Source organism: Sphaeramia orbicularis, chromosome 18 (genome assembly GCF_902148855.1).
Source record: "Sphaeramia orbicularis chromosome 18, fSphaOr1.1, whole genome shotgun sequence".
Taxonomy (NCBI): Eukaryota; Metazoa; Chordata; class Actinopteri; order Kurtiformes; family Apogonidae; genus Sphaeramia; species Sphaeramia orbicularis.
The window spans coordinates 1,285,859-1,300,885 of NC_043974.1; the positions used below are offsets into that span (position 1 = coordinate 1,285,859).

Genomic DNA, 15,027 nt, shown 5'->3' on the forward strand with positions numbered 1-15,027 from the left:
TAGATCAGACTGTCTTTGTGTAAAACTTATTCCATACATGTTTATATATGACAGTACTCAGATATTAGAACTGCACAGCGCTGTTTCAGACAAACACATCAGCCCAACTAAGGGGTCATGTGTCGATTTCACACCATCTGACCTTGAAGAAGTAGGTCAAGGTGAACTATTGTCAATAGGCTGTTCATGTCAAGATGCAGCCACAGGATACATTTTGTGCAGATAGCTCAACGCATTCTTCAGAGAATGTGATTATGTTGTTGAATGGACCAGACAGACAGACGGACGGACGGACAACAAAACTATGACAATATCCCTTCGGCCAGAAGTTGGCCGAGGGGTAAAAACTAGCAAAGAAAAACTTAAAATGAAATGAAGACAAAAACTAACGACTAGGTCAGCAGGGGGCGACACTACAGAAACTCCAACAACTATCACACCCTCAGTTCACCAAATATTTGACACCTTTGGACCAGTACGTTTCATTAACAAATCAAGCCGGTAGAGTCTGAAGTAGGGGTGTTGGAAAATATCGGTTCTGCAATATATCGCGATATTTCATGTCACAATACTGTATCGATATTAAAAAGTACTGTGTGGATATTTTTAGGTATTTATTCAAATGCAGATATTGTGGAGGTTCATTTTGGTTTTCTTTTTTGCTTATATTTTATTTATTATTATTTAACACTACTGTGTTAAATAATGGTTATCTGAATCATCTTAAAAACACTTTTTCTGTCTGAGAGGCAGATGTTGGTTCCTTTGTTTGGATTGAACTCAAATCCTGTTCTGATGTTAGTTGTGAACTAATAGAATCTGAACATTTGAACAGGATCTGAAACTGGAATGTGTGTAAAACTGAATTTCAGTTTGAACACAGTTGGAACATTTGCTGATAGAACATTAGATCCTGTTGGGATCAAATACAAATGTGTTTAATAATCCAACAGAGTGGAAGTGCAGCTGGGTCTTCTTGGTGATTATCCACAGGTGCTATTGGGAAACTTGTGGTGTGTCTGGCTATTTACAGTCAAAGAAAAAAAAAAAAAAATCTGCATTAGCATGCTAGATTTCAAAAAATATTCCCCAGGCACACTGTAGGATTTGTGTAAAAATAAAATGCCTTTATTAGTTCATGGCAATCTTTTAAAATTCAGCCAACGCGTTGCGACCTCTGGCCTTCATCAGGGCTTTTTTCTACAGAAAATTACTTTTATTTTTACACAAATCCTACAGTGTGCCTGGGGAATATTTTTTGAAATCTAGCACGCTAATGCAGATTTTTTTTCTGACTCTAAAAATGTGTGTAGTATTTGTGCAGATTTCTGCTGCAATTCAATTCTTCCAGGAAATAATCAATTAAAAAAAAGAAACAAAACTAACAAAAAATTGCCTTTTTAACAGTATCATGATATATCATGATATATTGTATCATGATCCTAGTATTGTGATTTGTATCGTATCGCCAGATTCTTGCAGATACACAGCCCTAATCAGCAGGGGGCGACATTACAGAAACTCTAACAACTATTGTATCCTCTGAGTTAACTAACAGTACGTTTCAACTGGTCGAGTCTTCGGTCTTACCTTCCACCAGCTCGTCCATACTTGTGATCTTCTTGCTGCCGTCTATGGTGTAGATGGTGCGGACGCCTTGCGGCAGATGTAAGTTATCGGCCAAAGAGCGCGTCAGCTCCATCAACAGCCCATCGTAAGAGCGGAACCGATCACTGGACACGGCGTACACCAGACCCTTGAAGTAGCGGTCTCCGTTCCGGTAGAAGCGGACCTTTTTGGCCCGTTTCTCGGAGGTGAGCGCCTGCAGCGTACGGGTCCGGTAGTAGCTGCAGTTGGCGCTGTGGGCGGGGCTAGGGACCAGGCTGCTGCCCCTGGAGCTGGGGCCGGACCCCCCCCCTCCGGCGCTGCTGGTAGAGTCATCCCTCTTGGTTCGAGGGGAGCGTCCTCGACGAATCTTGTCGCGTTCGTCGAAATGCTCCAACTCGATAGTCTTATTACTCAGAGACATGACGGTACAGGGTCCAGGAACGTTCAGCAGAACCAGGGCTACAGGAGATTCATCCTCCGACAGAGATGAGCACACACTCCTGTACCGCTCTGAAGACAATGACAGCAAAAGGAAACCACTGATTCAGTACAGTGGTGTGTAATCCCAGAGAGACGCACCTGACACTTTGACAACTGTTTTATAGATAAATAACCAGTAGTTTTTCTGGTACCAAGACCTTCTGATGAACCGAACCAAATGGTGTAGATCCAGCAGACTTTCAGACGGCCAGACAATGGGACTGAAGGCTTCCTTTAGCGTCTTCTCTGAAACTTTCAACATAGAAAAGACTGTTTTTCTTTTGGAGTCTGGATGCAGTTCTTTAAAGCAGCTGCCGTTCCCATAAAATCCAGGCCGGATCCCAGTGAACAGACGACAGATGGAGGTTTGGTGTCCACGTCTGCATAAGAGGTTTCCTCAAACTGGGAACTACTCAGCCTTGACCCTCCAGTACCACCAAGTCTTTTCTTAATTGCAACAACCCTAAAACATCCAACATTTTAGAGGCACTAATCCATAGAATTCAAAAGATTAGTGGGGTCAGGGTTTTGGCTCAAGGGCACTTTGACTTTCATGTGGGCAGACACAACTGGAACTCACACAGTTTAGGAGTGGCTTGTTCATCTTTAGAAACTCCGTTCAGGAGTGTTCATTTGATATTTCAGTGTTGAGTCTGCTGCCAATAAATATTGAGTCATGAAAACTTGAGTAGAAAAGATGACATGGAGCTTCAAGGTTCAGCACCAGGAGGTTCTTTAGTTTGTCTGCTCGGGTTAAAATGAACAGATACACCCACTCAGCAGACGACAGAAACACAGTCCTATGTTCTCAACGTTGACTCTGGGTGACCCAGTGGTAGTCCCAGTGGTAGTCCCAGTAGTAGTCCCAGTGGTAGTCCCAGTGGTAGTCCCAGTAGTAGTCCCAGTGGTAGTCCCAGTAGTAGTCCCAGTGGTAGTCCCAGTGGTAGTCCCAGTGGTAGTCCCAGTGGTAGTCCCAGTAGTAGTCCCAGTGGTAGTCCCAGTGGTAGTCCCAGTAGTAGTCCCAGTGGTAGTCCAGTGGTAGTCCCAGTAGTAGTCCCAGTGGTAGTCCCAGTGGTAGTCCCAGTGGTAGTCCCAGTGGTAGTCCCAGTGGTAGTCCCAGTAGTAGTCCCAGTGGTAGTCCCAGTGGTAGTCCCAGTAGTAGTCCCAGTGGTAGTCCCAGTGGTAGTCCCAGTGGTAGTCCCAGTGGTAGTCCCAGTCAGCTGGCTCCACACCAGGTGATCTGCAGGCCGTTCAGTACCAGTGCTAGTCCCAGTGCTGGTCCCAGTGCTAGTCCTAGTGCTGGTCCCAGTGCTAGTCCCAGTGCTAGTCCCAGTCAGCTGACCCCACACCAGGTGGATCTGGAGGCTGTTCAGTCCCAGTAGTCCATCTTCAGGCCGTACACTGTGGTTGCAGTCCTGCTAATCCTGTCCGTTGAGTCTGCGCTGGTCCTCACCATCCCTCTATCCCTGATAATAAAAGAGATGACAGTCACATGATCAACAGGACAGATCTCAGTCCTGTCAGACACAAATGCAACAACTGCCTTTGAGCCTTCGTTTATCTGTGCTGGTGCAGGAAGACACAGGATTTAGCATCTATGGAATGAACTGATTCAGTCATCTAATAATAATAATAATAATAATAATAATAAATTTTATTTATAAGCACCTTTCAAGACACCCAAGGACACTGCACAACAAGATAAAACTAACAATCCATAAAATACAAAGAAATAAACAGATAAAAGATTAATGACTATATATAGAAATGAAGCTGTAAAATGGAGAGTAGAGTTTATGGGGGGGGGGGGGGGGGGGGCTGTTCTGAACAGGTGAGTTTAGAGTCTGGATCTGAATGTGGGGACAGAATCACTCTTACAGATGGATGGTGGGAGGGAGTAGAGGCTGAAGGCTCCGCCCCCCCATGGTGCTGAGGTGGACAGGGGGCACGGTGAGGTGGATGGAGGAGGAGGAGCTAAGGGAAGGGGTTGGAGTGGTGACATGGAGGAGGTCTGAAGGTACTGAGGAGTCAGACTGTGGAGGGATTTACATGTACAGGAGGAGGTGGGATTCAATTCTCTGTTTGACTGGGGGGGGCAGTGTAGTTCCTGGAGGATGGGGGTGTTTGACTGGGGCCAGTGTAGTTCCTGGAGGATGGGGGTGTTTGACTGGGGCCAGTGTAGTTCCTGGAGGGTGGGGGTGTTTGACTGGGGCCAGTGTAGTTCCTGGAGGATGGGGGTGTTTGACTGGGGCCAGTGTAGTTCCTGGAGGATGGGGGTGTTTGACTGGGGCCAGTGTAGTTCCTGGAGGATGGGGGTGTTTGACTGGGGCCAGTGTAGTTCCTGGAGGGTGGGGGTGTTTGACTGGGGCCAGTGTAGTTCCTGGAGGGTGGGGGTGATGTGGTGGTAGGAGGGGGTTTTGGTGATGGTGTGGGTGGCAGAGTTGTGGACCAGTTGCAGCTTATGGAGGGACTTTTGGGGGAGACCGAATAGGAGGGAGTTACAGTAGTCAAGGCGGGAGGTTACGAGACTGTGTACGAGAATAGAGGTGGTATGGGGGGTGGGGGGGGTGGGGGGTATGCAGACTGGGTGATGTTATTGATGTGGGATTTGAAAGATAGTAGGCCATGGAGGATGACACCCAGACTGTGAACCTGAGGGGAGGGGCAGACTGAGGAGCTGTCGATAGTGAGGGAAAAGGTGTTGGTTTTGGAAAGAGTGGATTTTGTGCCAATGAGGAGCATTTGTGTTTTGTCACTATTGAGTTTTAAGAAGCTGGAGGTGAACCAGGATTGAACTTCAGAGAGGCAGAAGGTGAGGGAGGGAGGAGGGCGGGAGTGTGGAGTAAGGTTTGGTGGTGGGGTAGAGCTAGATGTCATCTGCATAGCAGTGGAGTTGGATGTGAAATTTTCTGAAGATATTGCTGAGGGGGAGGAGGTAGATGGTGAAAAGAAGGGGCCCCAGGACGGAGCCCTGGGGCACACCAGAGGCAACTGGGGGAAGTTTTCAGCTGAATGAACTGAGTGTGGCCCGACAGATAAGAATGAAACCAGCGGGGGGGGGGGGGGGGGGGGGGATGATGCCAATAGATGAGAGTCTACTGAGGAGGAGGGGGGTTTGAAGTCTGCACTCAGGTCCAGAAGAATCAGGATGGATAATGAACCAGAGGAAACCGGACTGGAAGGACCCAGACAGACTACTGGACATTAAGTGTGTGTGGAGTTGAGTGGTGACTATTTTTTCAACAATTTTGGAAAAGAAAGGAAGGTGAGAGATGGAGCAGAGGTGACTGAAATAGTGGGGGTCTAGACCAGGTTTTTACAGGATGGGGGTGACGGCTGCAGGTTTCAACTGTGGAGGAACAGTTCCAATGGTCAGAGAAGAGTGAGAGAGGGAAGGAGGGAGGGAAGGAGGAGAGAAGGAGAGAGGGAGAGGGAGGAGAGAGGGAAGGAGGGAGGAAGGAGGAGAGAGGGAAGGAGAGAGGGAAGGAGAGAGGGAAGGAGGAGAGAGGGAAGGAGAGAGGGGAGGAGAGAGGGAGGAGGGAGGGAAGGAGAGAGGGAAGGAGAGAGGGAAGGCAGGATTTGAGCAGAGGTGACAGGTGGAGGGCTTGGAGTTCTTCATAAAGGTGGTGATTCCAGAGGTGTCAGGGAGTTGAAAAGTGGAAAATGTATGTAGTCCAGGGCTGTCAAACCTGCGTCCCCCCAAAGGTTCCAGTCCCACCCCTGGGGTGAATTTACACAGTGTCTAAATTCCACAGTCCAGGCTGTGGAACTCATGTTAGTGTGGGTTCCACATCCAGACCAATCTGATCTACAGTCCAATAAGAACAGCAGAAGAACCCACACAGAAGAACCACTGCAGATTTACTACTGGGTTTGATGGAACAAATAATATGACATTATGTCTGTAAATAATGACAACTTCAAATGTTTGTCTTTGTTTTAGTGCAAAAAAAACATTAAATTGTGAAACTCTTTCCATTTCCAAACTCTCCTGTACCAATAAACTGTGACTAACCTGAACAAATGTGTCCAACCTGAAATGTCTGTATTAAATTCAGTCCAGTTTGAACTCTTTTCTTCTGTTCCTCAGTGTTTAGTGTCTTTGGAGATCTGATCCAGAATGCACATGGACTAATGAGAAGGTACTACTGTAGAACCACCTAAAACCCACCCAGAAGTGTTTGTTGGTTGTTCTTTCTGGGTTCTTCTTTTCCTGGTGTGGTCCAGTGCAGACCAGGTCAGACTAAAGGTGGAACAGCTGGGTTTACTGGTCCTAAACTGGTCCTAAACTGGTCCTAAACGCAGGTGTGTGTTTCATGCACACATGCTTCTCCAGCTCCAGTCTGTCCTCTGCATCCTGGAGCTTCTGGAACATTTGGATGGAAAATGGAGGATGTGAACCCAAACACCTGACTGGACTGCACTCATACCTGTGTGTGTGTGTGTGTGTGTGTGTGTGTGTGTGTGTGTGTGTGTGTGTGTTTCCGCCCAAACACCGCTGAGCTGATAAGGCCTTCCACACACATGCACACTGGGGGGGGGTGGGGGGGGTGGAGGCACCTACCTCTGCTGCCGTCAGACCGGTTTGTTGCTATGGGGCTGCTTCCTCTTCCCTCCTCGGTCGCTCGGTCGTCGGTGCTGTTTCCGTCTGTGTTCCGGTCCGTTACCACCGGGTGGATCCGTTCCGTTCCGGGCCGCAGAGCCGGGATACAGGGATGCAGCAGGAGCAGCAGGAGCGGCGGAGGAGGAGGAGGAGGAGCAGGAGGAGGAGGAGGCAGGGTGTACCGGCGACAGACCGGGATGCACCGAGACAGGCGGCGGACAGCAGCATGGCCGCTGCAGAGAGAGAGAGAGAGAGAGAGAGAGGAGAGAGAGAGAGAGAGAGAGAGAGAGAGAGAGAGGAGACCGGCTCTACACCCCCCCCACTGCTCACCCCCTCCCCTCCTGTTGGCGGCTGTACGTGACGACCAAGCCCCGCCCCTCACGCTCCCTCTCTGGCTCTTTGTTTACCCCTCTCTCTCTCTCTCTCTCTCTCTCTCTCTCTCCCCTAGTCCGTGTCCAGCTGTCTTTACCTCCTCCCTCCCTCTTTCTCTTTTTGTCTTTTTGTCTTTTGTCCTGTTCATTTATTACCACAATAAATAAATGATTATCACAAACAATAAGAAAAAAAAAAAAGAAAAAAAAAATGTATGTAACACCATTGTGTAGGAGAGGTTCCAAGTCAAAAAGGCTGATATGAATACAAAGTAAATAAACAAAACACACACACACAAAAAAAAAAACAAACAAACAACGTAATTAAAATTTGAAAAATCTAATGATATAAAAGACTGTTGCATCCTGTTCATTTCTTTAATTGAGTTTAGTGATTTATTATTCATCTAAATAATTCAACATCAATAGACTGGGCAATAAACATAATAATAATAATAATAATAATAATAATAATAATAATACGTTGAATTAATTTAGTCAATACAGTTTAAATATTTCAGCTTATTACTCTATCTTTTACGTATGTATCTATTTATTTGCACATTACAAACAATAAGAACAAAAAACATATATATATATGTATATATATATATATATATATATATATATATATATATATATATATATATATATATATGCATGTAACACCATTGTGTAGGAGTGGTTCGAAGTCAAAAAGGCCGATATGAATACCAAGTAAACAAAGCACACACATTAAAAAAAATGTATGAAATAATTAAAATAAAAATTAAATGATATAAAACACTACACTGTTTCATAAATTAGAGTCCTTTTCAGCTGCATTTATTCATATCTACTTTTATGCAGCTTCATTTATTTATTGCATAAAGTAATTCCATTTAAATGCAAATACATTAAAATAATTCAACTTTTCAACAACAGAAAAATCTACTGTATGATATGGTTTAACATGTGAACCAGTGTATTTAGTCACAGTTCAACAGGAGATTTATCGATATTAAAGAAAGAACAATTGACATCAAACATTTGCTCTGAATTCACCATCTTCTTGGCCACGGTTTGATAAAATATTCCAAAAACACTTGAAAAAAAAATGAGAGATACAAAGGTTCATGCATTAAACAAACCTCTACAGTCGTTCAAGTAAAAACAGTTGATCTAATACAGACAGATGGAATAGAACAGTACTAATAATGTGTTTTGTTCATACACTGTAAAAAAAAAAAAAAATCTGTCATTTAACAGAATTCTCACTGTTATTTTACAGATTTTTTCTGTATTTTTCAGATGCAGGAAAATATTAATGAAATGACAAAACCAGATTGTGATTTTACATGTCAAATGGAAAAGAACAGGAAAAAACTATAACTGTGAATAACCAGAAAATTTATATTTTTCAAAAGAATTTTTTTCTTTTTTCACAGAACAATACAATTCAAATACATTTGCAAATGTATCATAATTTCACAAATATTTCTTTTCTATTTATGAGATTAAATTGTTAATTAAAAGTTTAATACTGTAAAAAAAATAATAAAACCAGATAAAATTACTGACAGTTAACAGTAACAGAAGTATTAGTTCTGTCAGTTGAACCAGACTTGTTTGTTAATTGACAAATATCTTGTGTAATTACAGGAGGTTTCACAACAAAACTGTTGAATAAATGTATTTTTGTGAATGTATAACATGTATAAGCACTGATAAACTGTCCAAATACAGTTTTTATCAGTGGATTGGACAACTGAGTCTCACTGAAAATTATTTATATATATATATATATATATATTCATAGGGAATTGGATTGTTTTAATACATGTAAATATTCTGTATTAAACATTAAAAAGTAAAAAAAAAAAAAAAAAAAAAAAAGCAAAATCTCATGTAAAGTTAGGGCAAAAAAATGTATTTTAATTATGCAAAATTTTCCATTATTTTACAATACACCCCCGCTGCCAGAATAATAATGGTTTTTTTTTTTTAATGTTTTTTTTTTTTTTTTTACAGTGTAAGGACGGAAATCTAAAGAGACAAACTCCTGATCTTCTGTTGAACAGATTCAATAAAAGCCCCTCCCTCCATCAGTGTGTTAGTAGTGTGTGTGTGTGTGGGGGGTCGTGGGGGGGTGCCAGCTGGGACCCCAGACATCCAGACGGCCCCACCCACCCTTTCACTGTCAGCCAAACCACTGAACCATCCCATGTGATATGACAAGGGCTGTCAAAGTCATTTTAGTTCAGTTCCATATTCAGCCCAGTTTGATCTGCAGTGGACCCAACCAGTCAAATAATGACTGAATGACCTGTAAATAATGACAAATCACAGTTTTTCTTTTTGTTTTAGAACAAAAAAAACCCCAATTAAATTATGAAAATATTTACATTTTACAAAAAAGATGTGAAAAACCTGAAAAAACAGAAATTTCATTTGAAAAATTAGTGCAATTTGAACACTATTCTGCCTGGACTTCTTATTTCTACATGTCAGCTAAAATGTCCTTCGGGGGTCAAATGAGTGTCCATCTGTGTCCAGAACAGTTGTCCTACAGTTATAGAAGTGTGTGTAAATAATGCTCATCCATTAGTGCACAGACTACTGATATTCTCTGACAGTGGAAGCTCTATTTTCATAAATATTGGATTTGGAATAGCACGTGGATGTGAAAACTTTTGCTGGGAGACGGACGTGACATTACCCATGATGCTCTGGTCAGTCCCAGTACTTTATTAGGAATGGAGTCATGGTTTATTAGTGTGGACAGGAGTTTCACAACTTTATACAAAACAAAAGAAAACTGTCCACCACAAAGGACATTCCATCAAAATGTTCAAAACTGCATCTGAAAAAACTGTTGCATCAGGATGTTTCCAGTATAGACACTGACTGAATAAAAAAAAAAGATGGTACTGCTGACATTTCCTGGATCTGAGGAGGTTAAAAATCACCCAAAAATTACCCAAAAAACACTTAAAAACCACCCAAAAAAACCCACTTAAAAATCATCCAAAAATTACCCAAAAAACACTTAAAAACCACCCAAAAAAACACTTAAAAATCATCCAAAATTACCCCAAAAACACTTAAAAACCACCCAAAAAAACACTTAAAAATCACCCAAAAATTACCCAAAAAACACTTAAAAACCACCCAAAAAAACACTTAAAAATCACCCAAAAATTACCCAAAAAACACTTAAAACCCACCCAAAAAACACTTAAAAATCATCCAAAAAACACTTAAAAATCACCCAAAAATTACCCAAAAAACACTTAAAAACCACCCAAAAATCACCCAAAAATCCCCCAAAAACTTACTACTTCCTATTGCTAATTGTGCTCTTCTTCCTAAATGTTGGTATTGTGGATCTGAAACAATCCCAGCTGACACAAAAACACTAAATGTGTCAGTGGACGGATGTGACATGGTTGTTGTGGATCCCATCATACTGATGCTCTGCAGCCATGTCAGCGTTTACACTAATGATCCCTGTGCAAAAACTAGGAGCACTATTATTTATTGGATAGTTTAGCATCAGACTAAAGAGGAAAGAACAATCTAGAATTGTTCTTTGTGTCTAAAAATGCTTCTTATTGTAAAAGTGTTGATGTAAACAGTGCTGTGTGCCATTCTTCATGTATGTATTGGTGGAACAGAAGCAGGATGGATCAGCACCATACTCCAGATTGAACCTGTACAAATAAAACATGTGATATGGAGGAGAGAATCTGGGAAGAAAAACTGGGGAATCCAAAAGAAGAGAGGATTTGTTTTTCAGCTCAGTTCAGTTCAAATAGAACTTGTCCATTTGTGACATGAAAATATAGCATTAATTGTGCTGAAATGGTTCATTTTGGAGCTGAAAACATAGTTCATATGAGCATCAACATGTTGAACAGAAGTGAAATCCTGTCCATTTGAACAACTGTCATTTACCAACACAAAGTTCCTTTGGATTCACTGAGACTGATTTAATCTGAACACAGACACAGAAGAGCTGTGAGCACATGTGAGCTGATATACATGTACACACAGTGTTTCATAAACATTTGGGAACAGACAGAATATTGTTCAAATGTTGGAGTTTGAACTAAAATGTGAACAGTTTCTCCAATATTCCATCTGTTCTTCTGAACACAACTGCAGATCCCAGTGGATCCATAAATGCACCAAACATTTAGGAACAGACAGAATATTGTTCAAACTGCACAGTTCAGGTTGTTCATCTGTGCTTTTATTTATGGATTTATTTGCATTTTATTGTGAAAGAACAGTTTTGTAAATGTAAATATTTTCAGTGTAATCTTATTTTTTTCATTTAAATTTTTTCCACATAATTGTTCACAGTAAATGTGTGTTTGTCATTCTTTCTGGTTTATTGTGTGGTTCTTTTGACTGTAGATCCCACTGGTCTGTATGTGGAACCTGAACCAACAGGATTAGTTCAACCTGGACTGTTCAGGTTCACCCTTATGCAAAGAAAATATATTTCTCTATATATTGACTGTCAATATATTACTGACTGAAAAATATATTACTGTATAATATATATTCATATTTAAAATATACAGAATAATATATTGTGTCAATATATTTTGTATTATATTACAATATATTGAAAAATACATAAGGAATTGCCGCTTTCCATATATTGAAACATATATGACAATATATTTACTTATATATGTAAATATATGTCATTATATATTTAGTAATACACTTCATAATGCATGTGTGCATATATACATACATATGTTGTCTAGTGTATTACTAAATATATGTAATTATATATTTAGTCATACACTTAAAAAAATATGCATGTATATATATGTACATCTTTTTCATCCTATGTTGCCAAAATGACTAAGAAGGCATCATTTTTCAGTAAACACTTTTTTCATGTATATCACGATGCATATTTTCATGAAATATGTTATTATGCATACCACGTAATGTAAGTGTTGATAAATATCTGCTTTATGTAAACTTGTGTCAATGGAAAGAAATTGAGTTTCAATAAAACTATATGTAAAAATATAGGGCAGTTTTTGTCTTCATTGCAATATATGTTTTATATGTATCAATATATGATTAAAGCATATATTGCAGTATATTGGAAAATATATGCACTACTTTCCCATATATGGAAATGTATTTTTTAATATAATGCATTATATTTTTCAATATATTGCCATATATTTTTGTTTCATAAGGGCAGTTATGACCTTTCATCCTGCAGGGCCGCAATGGAACCTTTGGGGGGGGGGGGGGGGGGGGGGGTGCAGATTTGGCCCCTGGGACACATGTTTGACACCTGTGTAATATGAGCAGGTGGACAGACTGTTGTGTTCTGTACACATGAACTCATGAACAGCTTCTCAGCTGACGTTCAAAGGTATGAAGACCATCTGAGCCTTACAGGACACCCACTGGAACACTCTGAAACTCTACATTTCATCTTTGTGTGCTCCTGGACATGGTCATCCCCCTCCTCTTGACATAAAACATCCCAGCAGCACTTGCTAAAAAGTAAAGACATGCAATAAAACAACTATTATAAGGTCAAAAACTGACAAAAATCACTAAGACACTAAGATCTTGTGTGTGTGTGTGTATTTGTGTGTGTGTGTTTGTGTGTGTGTGCCATGAATCTAAATATCTTCCTCTTCTGTCTTTCAGAATTTTGACAGTATCTTAAATTCTCTTGCAGTTCTGGGCCTGTGTGTCCCACTAGTACAGAACTGATCCCAGATCCAGTGGTTTTGGTTGGATTTGTATCATTTTTCAGTGGAATGCGTTCATTGTTTGCTGAACAGAATGGCGTATTGGCTGATGTCAGAACTTGGTGGAATAGTTGATTGCCAATGGATAAAAGTTGAAAATATTGGAAAAAAGTGAGAAAACACCTAATGTTTTTGTATTAAATGGAGCCAAAATCATGCAGAAATGTGTTTTCAGAATTATGTTTTCACTGGAGGTTGTCTCCATATGTGTTTTTTGATCCTGAATGCATTTATTGACAGCTTACCCAGCCCACTGAGGACTGAAGGAACATTTTCATTTGTCTACATTTTCTATCAAAAAATGAGGGGTGCATACACTAACTGGACCACAATTTTTTTGTTTTTGTGCAGTATTTCCAGCAGAGCAGACCCTCCAATTATTGGTCCTGAGGATCAAAATGAACAAAAAAAAAACACAAATAAAAAGTATGGCAGACCATGTCAGGTTCAACCCATTTTATTGAACTTTTCATACTTTGGCTCCCTGACTATGAACTGGAAAAAGTGTTTTACAGATTCATTCAGTCAGATACACACACACACACACACACACACACACAATACAAAGATTTAGTCACACCGTAAACACACCAGGACACTGTACAAGAATAACTGGAATGACTCAATACATCATGAGTACTTTAATTTGTTAAACATTTGTTTTTTGTTATAGTTAAGACATTGTGGACAGAAAAACAACAACACATAAACAACGGGAAAATCAGATAAATAAACAAAAAAACATGTAGTTAATGGCTTGTAGATAATGCAGTATGTGGTTCAAATGTATATTTACAAGTGTATGCTCTGTGTTTATATGGAAAAAAAGGATTACATGTATGGCAGTATAAGGTGCTTACTTCTATTTTAAAGGGGTGTGTGTGTGTGTGTGTGTGTGTGTGTGTACTTATGTATTTCAGTAGCAGACGAGCAAAACCAGCAAGTTGATCAGACCAATATTTCAGGATATTATTAACTTTGGAATACAACAGCCTTTAAATCACGTTGCTATGGCTGTGATGGTTGACGGGAAGCGCAGTCCCACCACGCTGCATGATGGGAAATGAAGTTAAACACAGGAATGATGAAACTACTGCCTTCAATCCCTAGATATCTGCATTATTTATTATTTAATTTTATTTTTTAATTTTCATTTCAAATATCAAAAAACCAAAAACAAGGAAAATTTGTTTCAAAAAAAGTTAAAAAAAACCCAACAAAACATTCGAAAAGGAGTGGGATGAGGTGTAACTTAAATAGCCCCGCCCCCTTCCTCCATCTTTTTCTGCTGATCACAAAGCCTCATGTCAGATCCACAAAGTAACTGAACAAATGTTACACATCAAATAAACTCTAACCAATCCTGCACAACTATTCTACATGTCAGAAGTACACTCTGTCCATTTCATAGTTGTATTACACATGTAGACAGAGTTCAACTCAAACTGAAGTAGGAGAAAGAAATTCCAGATCCAAAAGAACAGAACAATATATGGAAATAAATGAAACAAAAATGAAAACAAATATCACACAAATGTACAACACTTTCATTCTGACTCTTCAATAACATCCATCCATCCATCCATCCATCCTCTTCCTCTTATTTGGGGCCAGGTTGCAGGGGTAACAGTCTAAGCAGGGATGCCCAGACTCCTCCCTCTCCTCAAACTCCTCCCTCTCCTCAGACTCCTCCTCCCGGTGGGACATGTCTAGAACACCTCCCCAGGAGGAGTCCAGGAGGATCTGAACCAGCTGTCTGATCCACCACAGCTGGTTCCTCTGGATGTGGAGGAGCAGTGGTTCTACTCTGAGCTCCGCCCCTGGTGACTCAGCTCCTCCCCCTATCCCTAAGGGTGGACCCACCCACCTTATGGAGGAAACTCATTTGGACCACTTGTATCCCGGATCTGGTCTTTTGGGTCCTGGATCTGGTCCTCTGGGTCCTGACCCACAGCTCAGGACCACAGGTAAGGGTCTGAATGTAGACTGAGGGTAAATCCAGAACTTCTCCTTTGGGCTCAGCTCCTTCTGAACCACAACAGACCCATACAAGCACTGCAGACGCTGCACCCACCCACCTGTCAATCTGAACCTTCACCCACCCACCTGTCAACCTGAACCTCCATCCTTCCCTCACTGTGAACCAGACCCACATACTGGAACTCCTCCACTTGGGGCAAAG

The 15,027-nt window shown here is 41.0% G+C and overlaps 1 protein-coding gene across 2 annotated transcripts in view; it reads right to left on the reverse strand.

Annotated features, from left to right (window-relative positions):
- The window catches only part of LOC115438128 (serine/threonine-protein kinase DCLK2-like), a 45,770-nt gene extending 35,786 nt beyond the window's left edge, over nucleotides 1-9,984 (reverse strand). The window contains exons 1-2 of one of the 2 annotated variants that reach the window (XM_030161535.1): nucleotides 9,973-9,984; nucleotides 1,591-2,657 (exon numbers count right to left, since the gene is read on the reverse strand). In XM_030161535.1, coding sequence (XP_030017395.1) covers nucleotides 1,591-2,029 — 439 coding nt within the window. In that variant the 5' untranslated portion in view covers nucleotides 2,030-2,657; nucleotides 9,973-9,984. Of the gene's footprint in view, nucleotides 1-1,590; nucleotides 2,929-9,972 lie in introns of those variants that run through there. The other variant, XM_030161536.1, reaches the window with a different exon arrangement.
- Nucleotides 9,985-15,027: the final 5,043 nt, after the last annotated feature.